At 39.1% G+C, this 16,466-nt stretch overlaps 1 protein-coding gene across 1 annotated transcript in view; it reads left to right on the top strand.

The window, feature by feature from the left end:
• The window catches only part of F5 (coagulation factor V), a 75,423-nt gene extending 66,848 nt beyond the window's left edge, over window positions 1-8,575 (top strand). The window contains exons 22-25 of the mRNA XM_011290903.4: window positions 1,158-1,302; window positions 3,468-3,619; window positions 6,615-6,797; window positions 8,151-8,575. Of these exons, the coding sequence (XP_011289205.3) occupies window positions 1,158-1,302; window positions 3,468-3,619; window positions 6,615-6,797; window positions 8,151-8,297 (627 nt within the window). The 3' untranslated portion in view covers window positions 8,298-8,575. The remainder of the gene's footprint in view (window positions 1-1,157; window positions 1,303-3,467; window positions 3,620-6,614; window positions 6,798-8,150) is intronic.
• Window positions 8,576-16,466: the final 7,891 nt, after the last annotated feature.

Below are 16,466 nucleotides of genomic sequence, written 5' to 3'. Positions count from 1 at the left end.
GCTAGATGTTTGCCTTTTTTTTTTTTTTTTTTTTATCTTTTCAAAGAATTGATTCTGTTTTCTTATGTTTATCTACTGTTTTTCTGTTTTCAGTCTTGCGGCTCTTATCTCCTGTGTTAGCTGGCTCTTTCCTTGCTGGCTCTTTCCAGCCTCTTTCCAAGTCCAGGTTCTCCACTAAAGGGGAGCTCCTCTTTGCTGTTGGGTGGGGATGGGATAGTGTCCACTGATACGACGGTGGTGGGAGTCTTGTTAGGAGCTGACAGGGATCAAAGTCCTGGATTCCTATTTGCCCTTCTCTGACACAATCCCAGTGAGGGTGCTGGGGTGCCTCATTACAATCTCATGAGCATGGAAGTCTAGGCTCCCCACTTGGCCTTTGATGCTGTGAGTAGAGGAAGGGCCATGATGTTTTCTATAATGCTGAGCTGGACATAGATCAGTTATCATCTAAGAATTTTCTGTCTTGCTGAGCTGCTCTTTCCTGGGCCTGTGGCTAGAGAAACCAGGTTTTCATTGGGGCTTTTTTTTTTTTTTTTTTTTTGGCTGCACCCATTGGTGTTTCTTGGTTGCTGGCTTCTTTGCTTCCCAGTCTGGGGCATATGAGGCAACAATAAAACCCAGGGAGCCCACTGCCATGTTGCTCCTTGGGTCCCAAGGACCCTAGCCAGTCTGCCTTCTTCTCTCCCCCTCTCCGAGGCTCCTTATGTTTTAGTAGTACTCAGCAGAAGGAACGAGGCAAAATATGTCTACCTCATCTTCCTGAAGTGATCTCCAATTATTTTTTTTATTTTAAAAAAATGTTTTTAATGTTTTTATTTATTTTTGAGACAGAGAGAGACAGAGCATGAGCAGGGGAGGGGCAGAGAGAGAGGGAGACACAGAATCTGAAGCAGCCTCCAGACTCTGAGCTGTCAGCACAGAGCCTGACGCAGGGCTCGAACTCACGGAGTGTGAGATCATGACCTGAGCTGAAGTCGGACGCCCCACCGACTGAGCCATCCAGGCGCCCCTCCAATTATTTTTTTTAAAACCAAGAGACTTAATTCAGGTCACATGAAAACTAAAAATGACAATATTAAATTAATCCAGAATTTTATTACAAAATCACTTTATAGAGAATTGTTACATAACTAAGCCTTCCTCTTTTTTTCCTCTAGTATTTTGATGGCAATTCAGATGCCTCTACAATAAAAGACAATCAGTTTGACCCACCCATCGTGGCTAGATATATTAGGATCTCTCCAACCAGATCCTACAATAGAGCTGCCCTTCGCTTGGAGCTACAAGGCTGTGAGGTTAATGGTAAGGAACTAAGATGCATTGTTGTCCAACCACCAGGCAGAGAATCAAGTAGATATGGAAGAATGGCTAGAACTTTTAGTTCTCTTCAATCACTTGGGTGCCTAGAAAAACCTTGGCAAAACCGGTTCTGCTCAGGTGAACTCTCATTGTGATCTGGGCCAAAACTGGTTCTACCAGCCAAAGGGCAGGCACCATCTCTGAACAGTGCCAGGATGGCATGGGCACCGCCCTGACCCTGCGAGGAAGGGCCCTAGTTTAGAATAACTGCATCAGCCCATTTCAATAAGAACTAAAGTTCAAACTAGGCCTGACTCTTCCATAGTTCTCCAGGTCACCCAGATTTTAATGCAGTAGAAGAATACAGCAGCATTACTGGCATATATTAGATGTTCGATGAATGTTTTCAACGAATCTAAACTCCTTGTCAACCTCCTGAAACTCTGATTGAACTCTTCATTCTCTTTGGCACCCAATGTAGGCGCTCAAGCTCTTTCTCTGTAAGCTGCTGTTTTTCAAGGGATGTAATGTGACCTGTGGTATAAATAAATCCAGGTACTCACAAATGGCCATAATAAAATTCTACCATGTGGAACAAAGATGTTTAAGAATCTGATCAACTATGCTCCTTTGGTGACTCTTAAAGTAGAGCTCTCCACATTCTTTCACTTCAAAGCGCATCTAGAAAATATCTGTCTAGCAGTGTGGGGTAAGAGAAGGCCCTGGCTAATCTTCCGTTGCATCTCAGCTGCCCAAGGGCTCTGAGCGGGAGGGAGATCAATACACAGCACACCTGAAACGTGCATTTCTCCACCTGTTGGGGAGCTACAGTACCTTCTCAGTCTCGCACGGCTCACAGTGGACAAAGCAGCTGAAACTCGGAATCCGCTTCTTATCGAGGCAGATAACGGTATCCATTATACTGCCGATACCATGAGGGGCATGGACATGGGCATTTTGTCAAAGCGCAGTTAGCAGTGGTATGTAACACCTCCCACATAAAATGCTAATTCTGTATAGCAGGAGCAGTCCTTGAGACAGCTCCGTAAATCACTGGCCTTTCTTTCCCTCTGGCGCATGATGTAAATGGTAGTTTGTTCAGATCACAGAGACAAGCCACTCTAAAATGTGACATTCAACTCTGTTAATCTATTTAAAACATTTATATTCTATTCAAGAAGCATTACTTTTTAAAAATCTCTTCACTTTCTTGGGGCGCCTGGGTGGCTCAGTCGGTTAAGCATCCAACTTCGGCTCAGTTTGTGAGTTCGAGCCCCGCGTCGGGCTCTGTGCTGACAGCTCAGAGCCTGGAGCCTGCTTCGGATTCTGTGTCTCCCTCTCTCTCTGTCCCTCCCCCTGCTCACACTCTGTCTCTCTCTCTTGCTCAAAAACAAACATTAAAAAATAATAATAATAAAAATCTCTACACTTTCTTGATATAATTATTAGAGTAGATTTTCTTTTTTAAAACTCTTTTTTTTCCATGGAGAAAGGTATCACTTCAAGAAAATGTCAGCATGATTTACTAACAAGAACAAAGTGTCACAGAGGTGACAATGATGCGTGGTCAGCTGGGCTCACTCACTAGTTACGTTTCTTACATTCGCAGCCCAGCCTCGAAGCCTGACATTCAAGTTCACGTCTTGGCAAAATTCATAACATGAACCACCCTCAAAGGGTTAAAAATAAAATATTGAATGTGACTCCCCAGGGATCTTCTTCTTTGTAGCTTTTCCTTAGAAAGAGAAATAGAGTATATTCTTATATACAGAGATAGTTTAGGAGTATTTTTCTGCCTCAAAGAAAAGACAGTTTCCATGATTCTCTGAAGGAGGAAAATGATGTTTAAATATTTAGAACGCAGTGTTTGGTGTCAGACTTCTTGCACCCCAGTTTAGTTTCTGATTCTTCTGGTAGTCTTACTTCAGGCAAGTTACTCTTTCTTGCTCTGCTTTTGTCTTCTCATTTGTAAAATGGAGGTGGTTAACAGCATCAGATGATACATGGAGAGCCTAAAAATAGGATTTGGCACATGGGCAATAATGTTCACTGTCGGCGATGGTTGTTTTGTTGTCACCGAGTATGAATACTGTCTCCTCTGTAGTGCAAACCACCACACAGGGAATACTGGTGGTGCATAATTAATCACATTACTTTTCTCTTGACAGGATGCTCCACACCGCTGGGTATGGAAAGTGGAAAGATAGAAAACAAGCAAATCACAGCTTCCTCATTTAAAAAATCTTGGTGGGGAGATTACTGGGAACCCTTCCGTGCCCGTCTCAATGCCCAGGGCCGTGTGAATGCCTGGCAAGCCAAGGTAAAATAACGCCTATGAGTGGAGTTCTCTCAGCCTTCTAGAAGAAAACCACGGCCCTCACTACAAGGAACATGGGCATCTTGGGAAGCAAGAATATTATCTCCTGTTTCTACAGATTATGATCTTAGGTCCTTAGACCTAGGATGTCTGTTGACTTGATAGCTGTAGCTCTGACTTTGGCTCAGAGAGAAGTTACCATCTCCTTGGTTTTTGGTCTAGTCTTGATTTAGACGAGGCTGGGCAAATTTTTTCTGCAAAGGGCCAGATAATAAATATTTTAGACTTTGTGAGCCATACATTTCTAGTCATAACTACTCAACTCTGCCACTATAGCAAGAAAGCAGCTATAAACAGTAAGTACATGAGCATGGCTGTATTCCAATAAAACTTTATTTACAAAAACAGGCAGGGAGCCAAATATGGCCCTTGGGCTGTAGCTTGCCACCTCTGAATTAAGACAACTTAGTGATAAATGATTTAGATTTCCAACACCTTCTCTCTTTTTTCACAATTTAGCAATATTTTTCATTTTCTTAATAGTGCTATTTAAATGTTTTATGTTCCCATTTTTTAGAATTTTGTGACATTCCTTTGGACAATTGGAGACACGGTAAAATGCTACAAAACCAGGGTTATAAATCAGTGGCCTAAGTTTAATAAGCATCTTCCAGAGAGTAATACTGCTCCTAATATTAGCCCATTGAGTAATTCCAGTGTCTTAGTTTTTAGGTTAACTGTTAATATTGACTCATTTTTATTGCACTTTTCAACTGACTTGAAAAATTACGGTGGCATCAGAAACCAGAATAATTCTATCAGTCAACTTAACCCTTCCTTATTTTCTATCTTCCTATGTCCCTCCCTTAAGACACCTACATTCTAGTTCCCTGGACTCCATAGAATTCCAGGTCCTAACCCTAAGTTAGGCTGTCAGAAATGGAAAGAGAGCTGTGGTGGGAGTAGAGAAAGTACAACAGCTTGGACCCCATACAGATAGTCTTGGGAACTGACATCTGTATCTCAGAACTCATTTCTAGTCCATCACAGACTCACAGAATAGAAGAACAGTGAGGGGGTTACAAAGCATATGGTCCAGACTTTTCCTGTTAAGTTTAAACACAGAGAAGATTGCATCATTTTTGCTTAGTCTGGTGGCAGAATCAGGAAACCCATTCTCCCGATAAACAGTTTAGTGGTCCTTCCGCCATTCAAAGCCACCCAAACCCCTTATTATGCAATTTCATGGAGGGGTAAACAGACCTGAAGAAGTTAAAATTAAAAAAGTAATAATGTATTACATTATACTAATATAATTATTATAAATAAAATAATAAAAAATGAAGGATTAAGTTACATAGAGATGTCATCCAATTTTTCCCCAGATAACTCTTTAGATCTGTTCATGGTATAACTGTGTCACCCTACTCCGTATTTTACAACTTTTTGAAATACTTTGCTCTGTATATGATTTGCACTTAGTCTTTGTAATATAATAAGGGCTTCAAAGATGAAATGCTGATTTTAATTTTTAATGCTGCCATTTTAAAATCTGGAATTCTAGGTCAGAACTGTTTCACTTAATCTTCTATTAGGATCATATGTCTTTAAAGGGTCTCTTTAGAGAGGCTAAAAATCTAAGCCAGACCTATGCAAGTACACACACAGACTGAGGTGTCTCTGCCTCTGTCATGCCTACGAAAATTTTCATGCCTTCAAAAACCCTCTAGCAATCTATATTCTGTATCACCGGTACAACTTCAATTGGATACCATACAGTTTAAAAGTACACTAAGAAACCACCAAATTCCCTTGCGGCGCCTGGGTGGCTCAATTGGTTAAGTGTCCAACTTTGGCTCAGGTCATGATCTCAAGGTTCACAAGTCCATGTCCTGCTCTGGGCTGACAGCTCAGAGCCTGGGACCTGCTTTGGATTCTGTGTCTCACTCTCTCTTCCCCTCCCCTGCTCTGGCTCGCTCTCTCTCTCTCTCTCTCTCTCTCTCTTTCTCTCTGTCTCTCAAAAATAAAATAAAACATAAACATTAAAAAATTTTTTAAAAAAGAAACCACCAAAGTCCCTAGAGAGTGTTACAAACTTGACAAAAAATTAATTAACATGATAATTTTAATTCAGTTAATTTACTTTAAAAATACACATAGTATATGAGTATATACATATATCTGTGTATAAATATATACACATACATATGTGTACACATAAGTGATGATAAAGAAATATGTCAATATTCATTATTTCATATAGAACTGAATGAGACTATGGGGCATGATAAATCTCCCAAAGGTGAAAATTTCTCTTAGATTACTCTCGTACTCAGTCCTTCTGATCCTCTTTCTCCAAGTATGTATCAGCGAACATATGATTAGGCATTTTGTTAGGCCAGAAGGCAGGACAGCTACCATGCCATAAAGTCCCAGGTACGGCTTTATCAAGGCTCTCAAATATTACATTTATTTGAAATATCAGAAGAGAAGAAATTGGACTTCTCCTTGTTGATACAAGCAATGGGAAGAAAAGTGGGACTTTTCTAAAATAAGTTAGAGATTCTTTCCCTGATACCCTCATGGCATTTACACAAATTTATTTAAGAGAATAATATTTACAGATAACTTAGCAATATGATATTCTTTCTCAAGTAGGATTCATTTATGTGTTCATTCAACAAATATTTGTCAAACACCAACCATGTGCCATGCATTGTGGTAAGTACGTGGAAACAAAACAAATTCCGGCCCTCGAAAAGGAAGGGATACAAAGAAGTAAGTCATTATTGTACAGTGTCTGTGATACTCAAGTAAAAGTTTATATATGTCGGTGACAACAAACACGAAGGAATAGGGAAATCCTCTGAGAGAAAGGATCTTAAGGGATGAGACAGAAAAGAAATCCTCTTGAGCTCTGTACATTGCTGAGTATCTTGGTCTAAAAAAAATCAAAGGTTTTAATTGCCTCATTCATATGTCCTCATCATTTTCACAGGCAAACAACAACAAGCAGTGGTTACAAATTGACCTACTCAAAATCAAGAAAATAACTGCGATTGTAACACAGGGCTGCAAGTCTCTGTCCTCGGAAATGTACGTGAAGAGCTACACCATCCACTACAGCGACCAGGGAGTGGATTGGAAATCGTACAGGCAGAAATCCTCCATGGCGGACAAGGTACCGGCCGGTGTCCCAGCAAAGACAAAGCAGTTTGAGAGCTGCTGTGATGAGAAAAGTACCCTACATTTATTTGCACGTAGCTTTTGGGATTTGACAAACAGGCACAGACAGGCACCTCCTCTCTAAGAATTGTGTGGAGAGAGATCCCATGTCTCCCCCTCTTTTTATGAGTACATTAATCCCATCGTGACGGCCCCACCCTCCCGATTTACTCTAATCCTAATTACCCCCCAAAGGCCCCGCCTCTTAATACTATCCCATTGGGGGTTAGGGTGTCGATGTAGGAATCTGAGCAGGATGCAAACATGCAGTCCATAACAGGGTCTAGAAAACTTTCCACCGTGAAATAACATCATGCTGGCATTACCTTGGGTATACTTGTTATTCTTGACTGATGCCCAGCAAATGCCCATGCCCCAAAGCTTTCTGTATCATATTATTAAGCAGGAGACAATTGTTAGCCTCGCTGATGAGGAAACTAATTTCCTTCAAGATGAATTACGCCATTATTCTCCTTAATTCCCTGTCATATGGTGTTAAGATGCTGCTGGGGCAAAACTAAGGACATGAGCCTAATATTCCAGAAATGGAAGTGAGGCTGGAGCCAGGTAGAGGGGCAGCGCAGGAGAAGGGGGTGACATTTACTGACTGCTCAGCTTGGGCTCAGCACTTATCTCAGCAAATGAGTTTGAACCTCTCTCTCTTTTTAAACTCCTGGGTTGTTTGGTCGCTTGGTTGGTTCAGTTTGTTTTATCTGTCACTGTACCAGGATGTCTTTCTAGCTTGATAAGCATCATTGTCATAAACAAATAGTGATTTCGCTTCCGGTGTATGTAAATCTGGGGGGAACCTGCTGGGAATGCAAAACTGGAAAAGAAAAAGGGGGGGCATAAAACACAGTTCAATTGAGGATATAAGGCATTTGGCAAAAAGAATAAGTAAAAACACATATCGTTGCATTTTATTTTAAATGTTGGTGACCACTACTCTCTGGCACTTGTCATATGTGTACATACTTAAAAAAAGTCTTTATAACGCCTTCTGTGAGGCAAACTTTTATTATCCCTATTTTGCCAATGAGGAAATAGAGAATCAGGGAGTATAAGTAACCTGCCAGAAGTCACACAGCTACAAAGGGACCGTGTCAGACGTCAGATTTCTTTATTTTCCCAGCTCGGATCACTGGTGAGGTAGAATCCCTAAAGAGGTCTGTTAGGCACATGATTTCATAATTGACTGAAGATCATCTCTGATCATGATGTCTGTGTTCTTTGTTTTTACAAAAATCACCTATAAGATTTTTATATCTGTTACATCATCATCAAAGATCTTCTCATATTTTCCTTTCAGATTTTCGAAGGAAATAATAATGTCAAAGGACATGTGAAGAATTTTTTCAACCCACCAATTATTTCCAGGTTTATCCGCATCATTCCTAAAACATGGAACCAAAGTATTGCACTTCGCTTGGAACTCTTTGGCTGTGATATTTACTAGAATTGAATATTCAAGGACATAGGAAAGACTCTTAAAGGTATCAAGCCATTTAGAGTGGGCAATGTATTTTATAGCTATTTTAAATATTAATAATTTTGATTGTTTCCCTTTTCTCTATTAGAGAATAAAATTTTATGTATGAAACTTTCATAATGTAATTCCTTGCTACAATTCAGTGAGATGATGGCTATTATTTATTCAGATATATGGGAAAATATCAAGAACCAACAAACAAATGGCTTATCTGTCACAATGATTAAAAATGCTATAGAAAGTAATATTGATGTAGTTAGCATGCTTCATTATAGTTCTGTTGAAACCTAAAAACACTAGGGGCGCCTGGGTGGCTCAGTCATTTACGCGTCCAACTCCTGATTTCGGCTCAGGTCATGATCTTGCAGTTTGTGGGTTTGAGCCCTGCATCTGGCTCTTTGCTGACAGAGTAGAGCCTGCTTGGGATTCTCTATCTCCCTCTCTTTCTGCCCCTTCCCGCTAGCGTGTGCTTCTCTCTAAGAAATAAACACTTTTTTTTTTTTAACCTGTACACACTAATAAAAGAGATTACTTTTTTAAGCCATTTATAGACCTGGATAGCTTTCACACCTACCTTAAAAAAAAAAAAAAAAAAACTATGATTTAAGAGTAAAGGAAACAAATAAAATTTTTAAATGGTTCATTTTTCTTGACATGAAGAGAAAAATATTTTACCATATGAAATAATGAGTCATTAAAATACCCTGCCTTCCTTACGTGACAATGATTTTTCTGACCCTCTATGAGATAAAATGATGTCCAGAGTTAGGGGTCTTTAGATACAAAACACAACCCAAATAACCATGGGACAAATGAACCCTTGGCCTCACTCTAGCTGACACTACAATGGTATACTGTTTTTTCAAAGCATAGGTTCACCTAAGGGAAAGCTAAAACCTGTAAAGCAGCATTGGAACCACTGGCCCAAATGCAGCTGTTCCTGCTAAAACTGGCGAGCAACTGTGGCTCTCTTTCAGTGCCCTTCCTTCCAGGGCCCCAACCTCCCCCTCTCCCTTCCTCAACAACTTCCCCTTTCAGCGCTCCCTTCCATGGGAACTTGGCATCCAATGATCCCATAGATACCGTGAGACTGGGGAGCTCTCTGGTCCACTTCAGCCACATGGGATAGGCAGCCACTGGTAAGACTATCTTTTTGTGGAGCAAACCACCCCAAATCTGAATGCTTAAAGCAACACGTTTATTCTTTCTCATGATTCTGTGGGTTGACTGGGCTCGGCTGGGTGGTTTGACTCCTGACTACATTGTGGGGATCTCCCGTGAGGTCATAGGCAGGGCTGGAGGCAGAGTCATCAGAAGGCTCAACGGGACATTGAAACAGCTGATCTTCTGTCACTCCTCAAGTGGTTTCAGGTCATTTCCTCATGATGTGGCAGCCAAGTGGTCCATCCATTTGCTGTCTCCGATAGGAGAGCTGGGCTTCATGTAAGGTGGTTCGGGCTCCTCAAAGCAAGTGTTCATGGTTTAGGAAGCAGAAGTTGCCAGTCCTCTCAAAGGTAAGGCCTGGAACTGGCACAGCCTCACTCTGCGGCGTCCTATTGGTTAACACAAGTCACAGGTGCATCCCAAGGAGTAGAATTCATTGGGAACATCTTTAGATACTAACTATCAGAGTTACCTATTGCATCCATGGGTGGGCTGAGTCCTGTGAATGCATAGGGGAACTTCAAATATCCACAAAATATGGCTTTCTCCCCCCCACCACCTTTATTAAAATATATTTGATAAAATTGTAATATGTTTAAGTGCAGAACTTGATGATTTGACATATATAAATGTTGTAAAGTATTCCCATTGTCAAGTTAATTAACTCATCATCCCCTCACAGTTACTGTTTTGTTTTGTTTTGGTCAGAATGTTTAAGATCTACTATCTTAGCAAATTTCAAATATAAAATACAGTATTATCAACTATAGCCTCCATGCTATATATTAAATCTTCAGAATTCATTCACTCTATAATTGAAAGTTTATACCCTTTTTACCAGGTTCTCCCCCATTTCTTCCACTTGCCAGCCCCTGGCATCACCATTCTACTCTTTGCTTCTATGACTTCAAGTTTTTATTTTAATTCTGAATAGTGATACCATGCAGTATTGGTCTTTGTCTAGCTTGTTTCACTTAGCATAATGACCTCCGGGTTCATCCATGTTGTCACAAATGGCAAGATTTCCTTCTTTTTTAAGGCTTCATAATATTCCATTGTATATATACCACATTTTTTTTATCCATTCATCTATTGACATACACTTAAGCTGTTTCCATAGCTTGACTATCATGAATAATGCTGCAATGAACATGGGAATATACATATCTTTTAAGCAGATGATTTGGTTTCCTTTGTACATATATCTACAAATGAGATTGCTAAATAATATGATACAGTAGTTTTGTCTTTAATTTCTTGAGGAAGTGCTATACTGTTTTCCATAGAGGCTGTACCAGTTCACATTCCCACCCAAAGTGTGCATCTTCACCAGGATTTGTTGTCTTTTGTCATTTTGATAATAGCCATTCTAACCAAGTATGAGCTTATATCTCATTATGGTTCTGAATTTGCATTTCCTTGATGACTAGTGATGTTGAGCATATTTTCACTGGCCATTTCATCTATTGGCCATTTATATGTCTTCTTTGAAAAATGTATATTCAGATCCTTTGCCCATTTTTTTATTTGGGTTATTTGGGTTTTTTGCTATTGAGTTGTATGAATTCCTTGTGTATTTTGGATATTAATCCCTTATCAGATATGTGGTTTGCAAATATTTTCTCCAATTCAGTACATTGTGTTTTCATTTTGTTGATAGTTTCCTTTTATGCCCAGAAGACTTTGAGTTGGATGTAGTCCCACTTGTTTACTTCATGCTTTTTGGTGTCATATCCAAAAAGTCATTGCCAAGGCCAATGTCAAAGACCTTATCTTCAATGCTCTAGGAGTTTTATGATATCAGATCTTATATTTGGGTCTTTAACCCATTTTGAGTTGGTTTTTCTGTATGGTGTAAGCTAATGGTCCAATTTCATTCATTTGCATGTAGATACCAACACACTTATTAAAGAGACTGTCCTACTCCCATTGTGTATTTCTGGCATCTTTGTCAAAAATTAATTGACCATATATGCATGGGTTTATTTCTGGGCTCTCTATTCGTTCATTGATCTATGTCTGTTTTTATGCCAATATCCTACTGCTTTGATTACTATAAATTTGTAATGTAGCTTGAAATCAACTAGTGCGATGTTTCTGCCTTGCTCTTCTTCCCCATGATTGCTTTGGACATTTGGAATCTTTTGTGGTTCTAGATGAATTTTAGGATTTTCCCCCATTTTTGTGGAAAATGTCACTGGAACTTTGATAGGGACTGCACTTAATCTATAGATCACTTTGGGTGGTGTGGACACTTTAGCAATACAAATTCTTATAAACCATGAGAGGTTAAATAAATTTAACCAAGGTGGTTAAATTTATTTGCTTAAATTTAACCACCTTGCTTAAATTTATTCCTAAGTATTTTATTCTTTCAATTCTATTGTAAATGGGATTTTTTTCTCAATGTCTCTTTCCAATAGTTTGTTGTTAGTATATAGAAATGCAACTGATTTTTGCATATTGATTTTGTATCCTGCAACTTTGATGAATCTACTAGCTCTAATTATAATATATAAAATACATAACACCATAATAATAGTGCTTTTGTGTTGTCTTTAGTGTTTTCTATATATAACATCATGTCATCTGCAAATAGAGACAATTTTACTTCCTCCTTTCTCATCCTTTCATTTCTTTTTCTTGCCTAATAGCCCTGGCCAGGACTACTGGTACTATTAAAAAAAATTTTTTTTAACATTTACTTATGATTGAGAGACAGAGAGACACAGAGCATAAGCAGGGGAGGGGCAGAGGAAGGGGGAGACACAGAATCTGAAGCAGGCTCCAGGCCCTGAGCTGTCAGCCCAGAGCCTGACGCGGGGCTCAAACTCACAAACTGCGAGATCATGACCTGAGCCGAAGTCATCCGCCTAACCAACTGAGCCACCCAGGCGCCCTTATCAGTATTATTTTAAATAAAAGAGGCAAGTGTGGGCATGCTTGTCTTGCTGCTGATCTTAAAAGCTTTCAGCTTTTCACCAATGAATATGATGCTAGCTATTGGCCTGCCATATATGGATGGTCTTTTTATGTTGAAGTACATTTCTTCCATACATACTTGAGAGTTTTTATCATGAAAAGATGTTGAATTTTGTTAAATGCTTTTACTGCATCTATTTAAGTGATATTGTAATATGGATTCGTCATTTTGTTGATGTAGCATACCACATTTATTGAAAGCATACATGGAACTATCCTTGCATCCCAAGAAAATCCCACTTGATCAAGGTGTATGATCCTTATATTGTATTCTCAAATTCATAATGTTTTGTTGAAGATTTTTGCATCTGTATTCATCAGGGACATTGGATTGTAATTTTCTTTTTTTGCATGTCTTTGTCTGGCTTTGTTATGAGGGCAATGCTGGGCTCATAAAATGAGTTTGGGAGAGTATCATCCTGTTTAATTGTTTGTAAGAGTTTGAGAAGGATTGGTGTTAATTCTTCCTCAAATATTTGGTCCATGAAGCTGTTTCGTCCTGGGCTTCCATTTGTTGGGTGGCTTTTGATTACTGCTTCAATCTCCTCACTCGTTGTTCTGTTCAGATTTTCTATTTCTTCATGATTCAGTCTTGGTAGGTTAGATGTTCCCAGGAATTTTTTTTAATATATATTTTTTATTTTTTAATGTTTATTTATTTTTGAGAGAGAGACAGAGTGCAAGCCGGGGAGGGGCAGAGACAGAAAGGGAGACACAGAATCCAAGGCAGGCTCCAGGCTCTGAGCTGTCAGCACAGAGCCTGACATGGGACTTGAACTCATGAATCGTGAGATCATGACCTGACTCAAAACAGGAGTCAGATGTTTAACAGATTGAACCACCCAGATGCCCCGTTCCCATAAATTGATTAATTTCTTCTGGGTTGTCCAATTTTTTGGTGTGTAATTGTTCATAATAGTTTCTTGTAATCTTTAGTATATCTGTGATATCAGTTGTGATGTGTCTTCTTTCACTTACGATCCTATATTTGAGCCTTACTTCTTTTTGTCTTAGTTTAGCCAAAGTTTTGTGAATTTTGTTTATCTTTTCAAAAAATCAGCTCTTAGTTTCACTGATCTTTTCTATTGCCATTCTAGTCTATATTTTATTTATGTCCACTGTCTTCTTTCCTTCTACTAACTTTGGGCTTGGTTTGTTCTTCTCTTTCCAGTTCTTTGAGACGTAGTGTTAGGTTTATTTGAGATCTTTCTTTTTTCTTAACGTAGGCATTTATCACTATAAATTTCCCTCTTAGAACTGCTTCTGCTGCATCTCATAAGTTTGGGTCTGTTCTGTTTCTATTTTCATATGTCTCAAGTTATTTTTTGACTTCCCATTTGATTTCTTCTCTGATTCATCAGTTGCTCAGGAGCATGTTGTTTAATCTCTATGTGTGAATTTTTATTCTCTTCTTGGAACTGATTTCTAGTTTCATGCCCTTATGGTTGGAAAAGGTGCTAGATATGATTCTGACCTTCTTAAATTTATGAAGACTTGTTTTGTGGCCTAACGTATGATCTCTCCTAGAAAATGTTCCATGTGTGCTTGAGAAAGGTATAGCCTGCTGCCGTTGGTTACAATGTTCTGTAAATGTCTGTGAGGTCCAATTGATTTTATGCCTGGATGATTTGTCCATTGTTGAAAGTCGGATGCTGAAGTCTCCTACTATTATTGTACTGCTATTTCTCCCGTCAGATCTGTTAATAACTGTTTCTTATTTGTAGGTGCCTAATGTTGGGTGCATAAGTATTTACAGTGATTATATCTTTTGGATGAGTTCACCCCTTTATCATTATATACTTATTTTTCCTGTTGTTTTAGGCTTAATGTTTATTTAGTCTGATATAAATATAGCTACCCTGTTTATATTTGCATGGGAAAATCTTTTTTCATCTCTTCTTTTTCAGTCTACATGTGTCCTTAAAGCTGAAGTTATTCTTTTATAGGTAGTATGTAGTTGGCTCTTTTTTTTAAGTGTTTATTCATTTTTGAAAGACAGAGAGAGACAGAGCACAAGCAGGGGTGGGACGGATAGAGAGGGCGACACAGAATCCGAAGCAGCCTCCAGGCTCTGAGCTGTCAGCACAGAGCCCGACGCAGGGCTCAAACTCACGAACCGCGAGATCATGACCTGAGCCGAAGTTGGACGCTCAACCGACTGAGCCACCCAGGCGCCCCTAGTTGGCTCTTATTTTATATCCATTGGCAACTCTATGTCTTTTGACTGGAGAATTTATAGTCCATTCATATATACAGTAATTATTGATAGATATGAGCTTAATATTTCCATTTTGTTCATTGTTTCTGGCCATTTATGTGTTCCACTTTTGTTCCACTCTTGCTTTCTTCCTTTGTGATTTGATGGTTTTCTGTAGTATGCTTTGATTCCTTTCTCTTTATCCTTTGCATATCTACTAAAGGTTTTGTTTTGTAGTTACCATAAGGCTTATACATAACATCTTGTATGTATAATAGTCTATTTTAATCCGATAACAACTTACAAACAGATGCAGTCTCTACATTTGTATGTCCCCCCCCCTTTTGTTACTGATGTCAGAATTTAAATCTTTTAATACTATGTGTCCATTAACAAATTACTGTAGCTATAGTTATTTTAAGACTTTCGTCTTTTAGGGCTTCGTTGTAACAATTTACACATCCTCATACAATACTAGCATATCCTAAATTTAGCTCCATATTTACTTTCGACAGCGAGTTTTACACTTTCTTGTATTTTCATATTAGTAGTTGGCATCTCTTCATTTCAACTTGAAGAACTACCCTTAACACTTCTTGTAAGGCCGATCTAGTAATGATGAGCTCCTTCAGCTTCTGTTTGGGAAAATCTCTCTCCAATTCTGAAGGATATTTTGCTGGGCTGAGTATTCTTGGCTGGCTGTTTCTTGTTTGTTGTTGCTGTTTTTGTTGTTTAGCACTCTGAATATATCATCCCACTCTCCTCTGGCCTATAAGGTTTCTGCTGAACAACCTGATGATAGTTTTATGGGGGATCCCTTGTACATAACAAGTCACTTTTATGTTGCTGATTTTAAGATTCTCTCATTTTCTTTAACATTTGACAATACAAGTATATTGTGTCTTGGCGTGGGTCTCTTTTGGATTCGTCTCTTTGGTAATATTTGAGCTTCCTTGATCTGGATATGTTTCTCTCCTCAGGTTTGAGATGTCTTAAGCCATTGTTTCTTTGAATCAGCTTCCTGTCCCTTTCCCTCTCTTCTCCTTCTCAGATACCTATGATACATGTACTGGTCCGCTTGATGGTGTCCTATATGTCCCTTAAGCTATCTTCATTCTTTCTTAATTTTTCCTCCTCCTCTGATTGGACGATTTTCACTGCCTTGACTTTGAGCTCACTGATCCTTTCTTCCACTTGATCTAGTCTGCCATCGAACCCCTCTATTGAAGTCTTAAGTTATTGTATTCTTTAGCTCTGTGACTACTGTTTGGCACTTTTTCATATTTTCCATCTCTGTTGAAATTCACACATCTTTATGACCATTAGCTTGAACTCTCTGTCAGGTAAATCACTTATATCTATTTCATTAAGGTTGGTCTCCAAAAATTGGTCTTATTCTTTTGTTTGGAATACATTTCCCTGATTCTTCATTTTCCTTGGCTCTCTGAATTGTCTGTGCATTAGATGAAATAGCCACCCCACCTAGTCTTGACTGACTAGACTGTGTAGTTGATTAGCGAGGTCAGCCTAGCCTGACGTTATTGTTGCTTCTCAAATCTCTGTGACTGTCCATTCTGCTGCCTTTGTTTTTATGGGTCCCGGTTAGATTGGGGTGATCCATTATAGTCCCAAAGATATGAGAAATGCCCACATGCCTTTTCAGTTTCATGGACTATTAATTGTCTGCCCCATCATCCCACCAATTCAGGGTAGTTGGAAGCCTGACCTTCAGGCAGAAGCTGGGAAAGTCAGGTTATTAGATGTACAGTCTAGTCCCTATCAGGAAGAAACTG

This window comes from Felis catus, chromosome F1 (assembly GCF_018350175.1).
Source record: "Felis catus isolate Fca126 chromosome F1, F.catus_Fca126_mat1.0, whole genome shotgun sequence".
In the NCBI taxonomy this organism is placed as follows: domain Eukaryota; kingdom Metazoa; phylum Chordata; class Mammalia; order Carnivora; family Felidae; genus Felis; species Felis catus.
The sequence above is the reverse complement of the archived record's forward strand: the minus strand, read 5'-3'. Positions and strand labels throughout refer to the sequence as shown.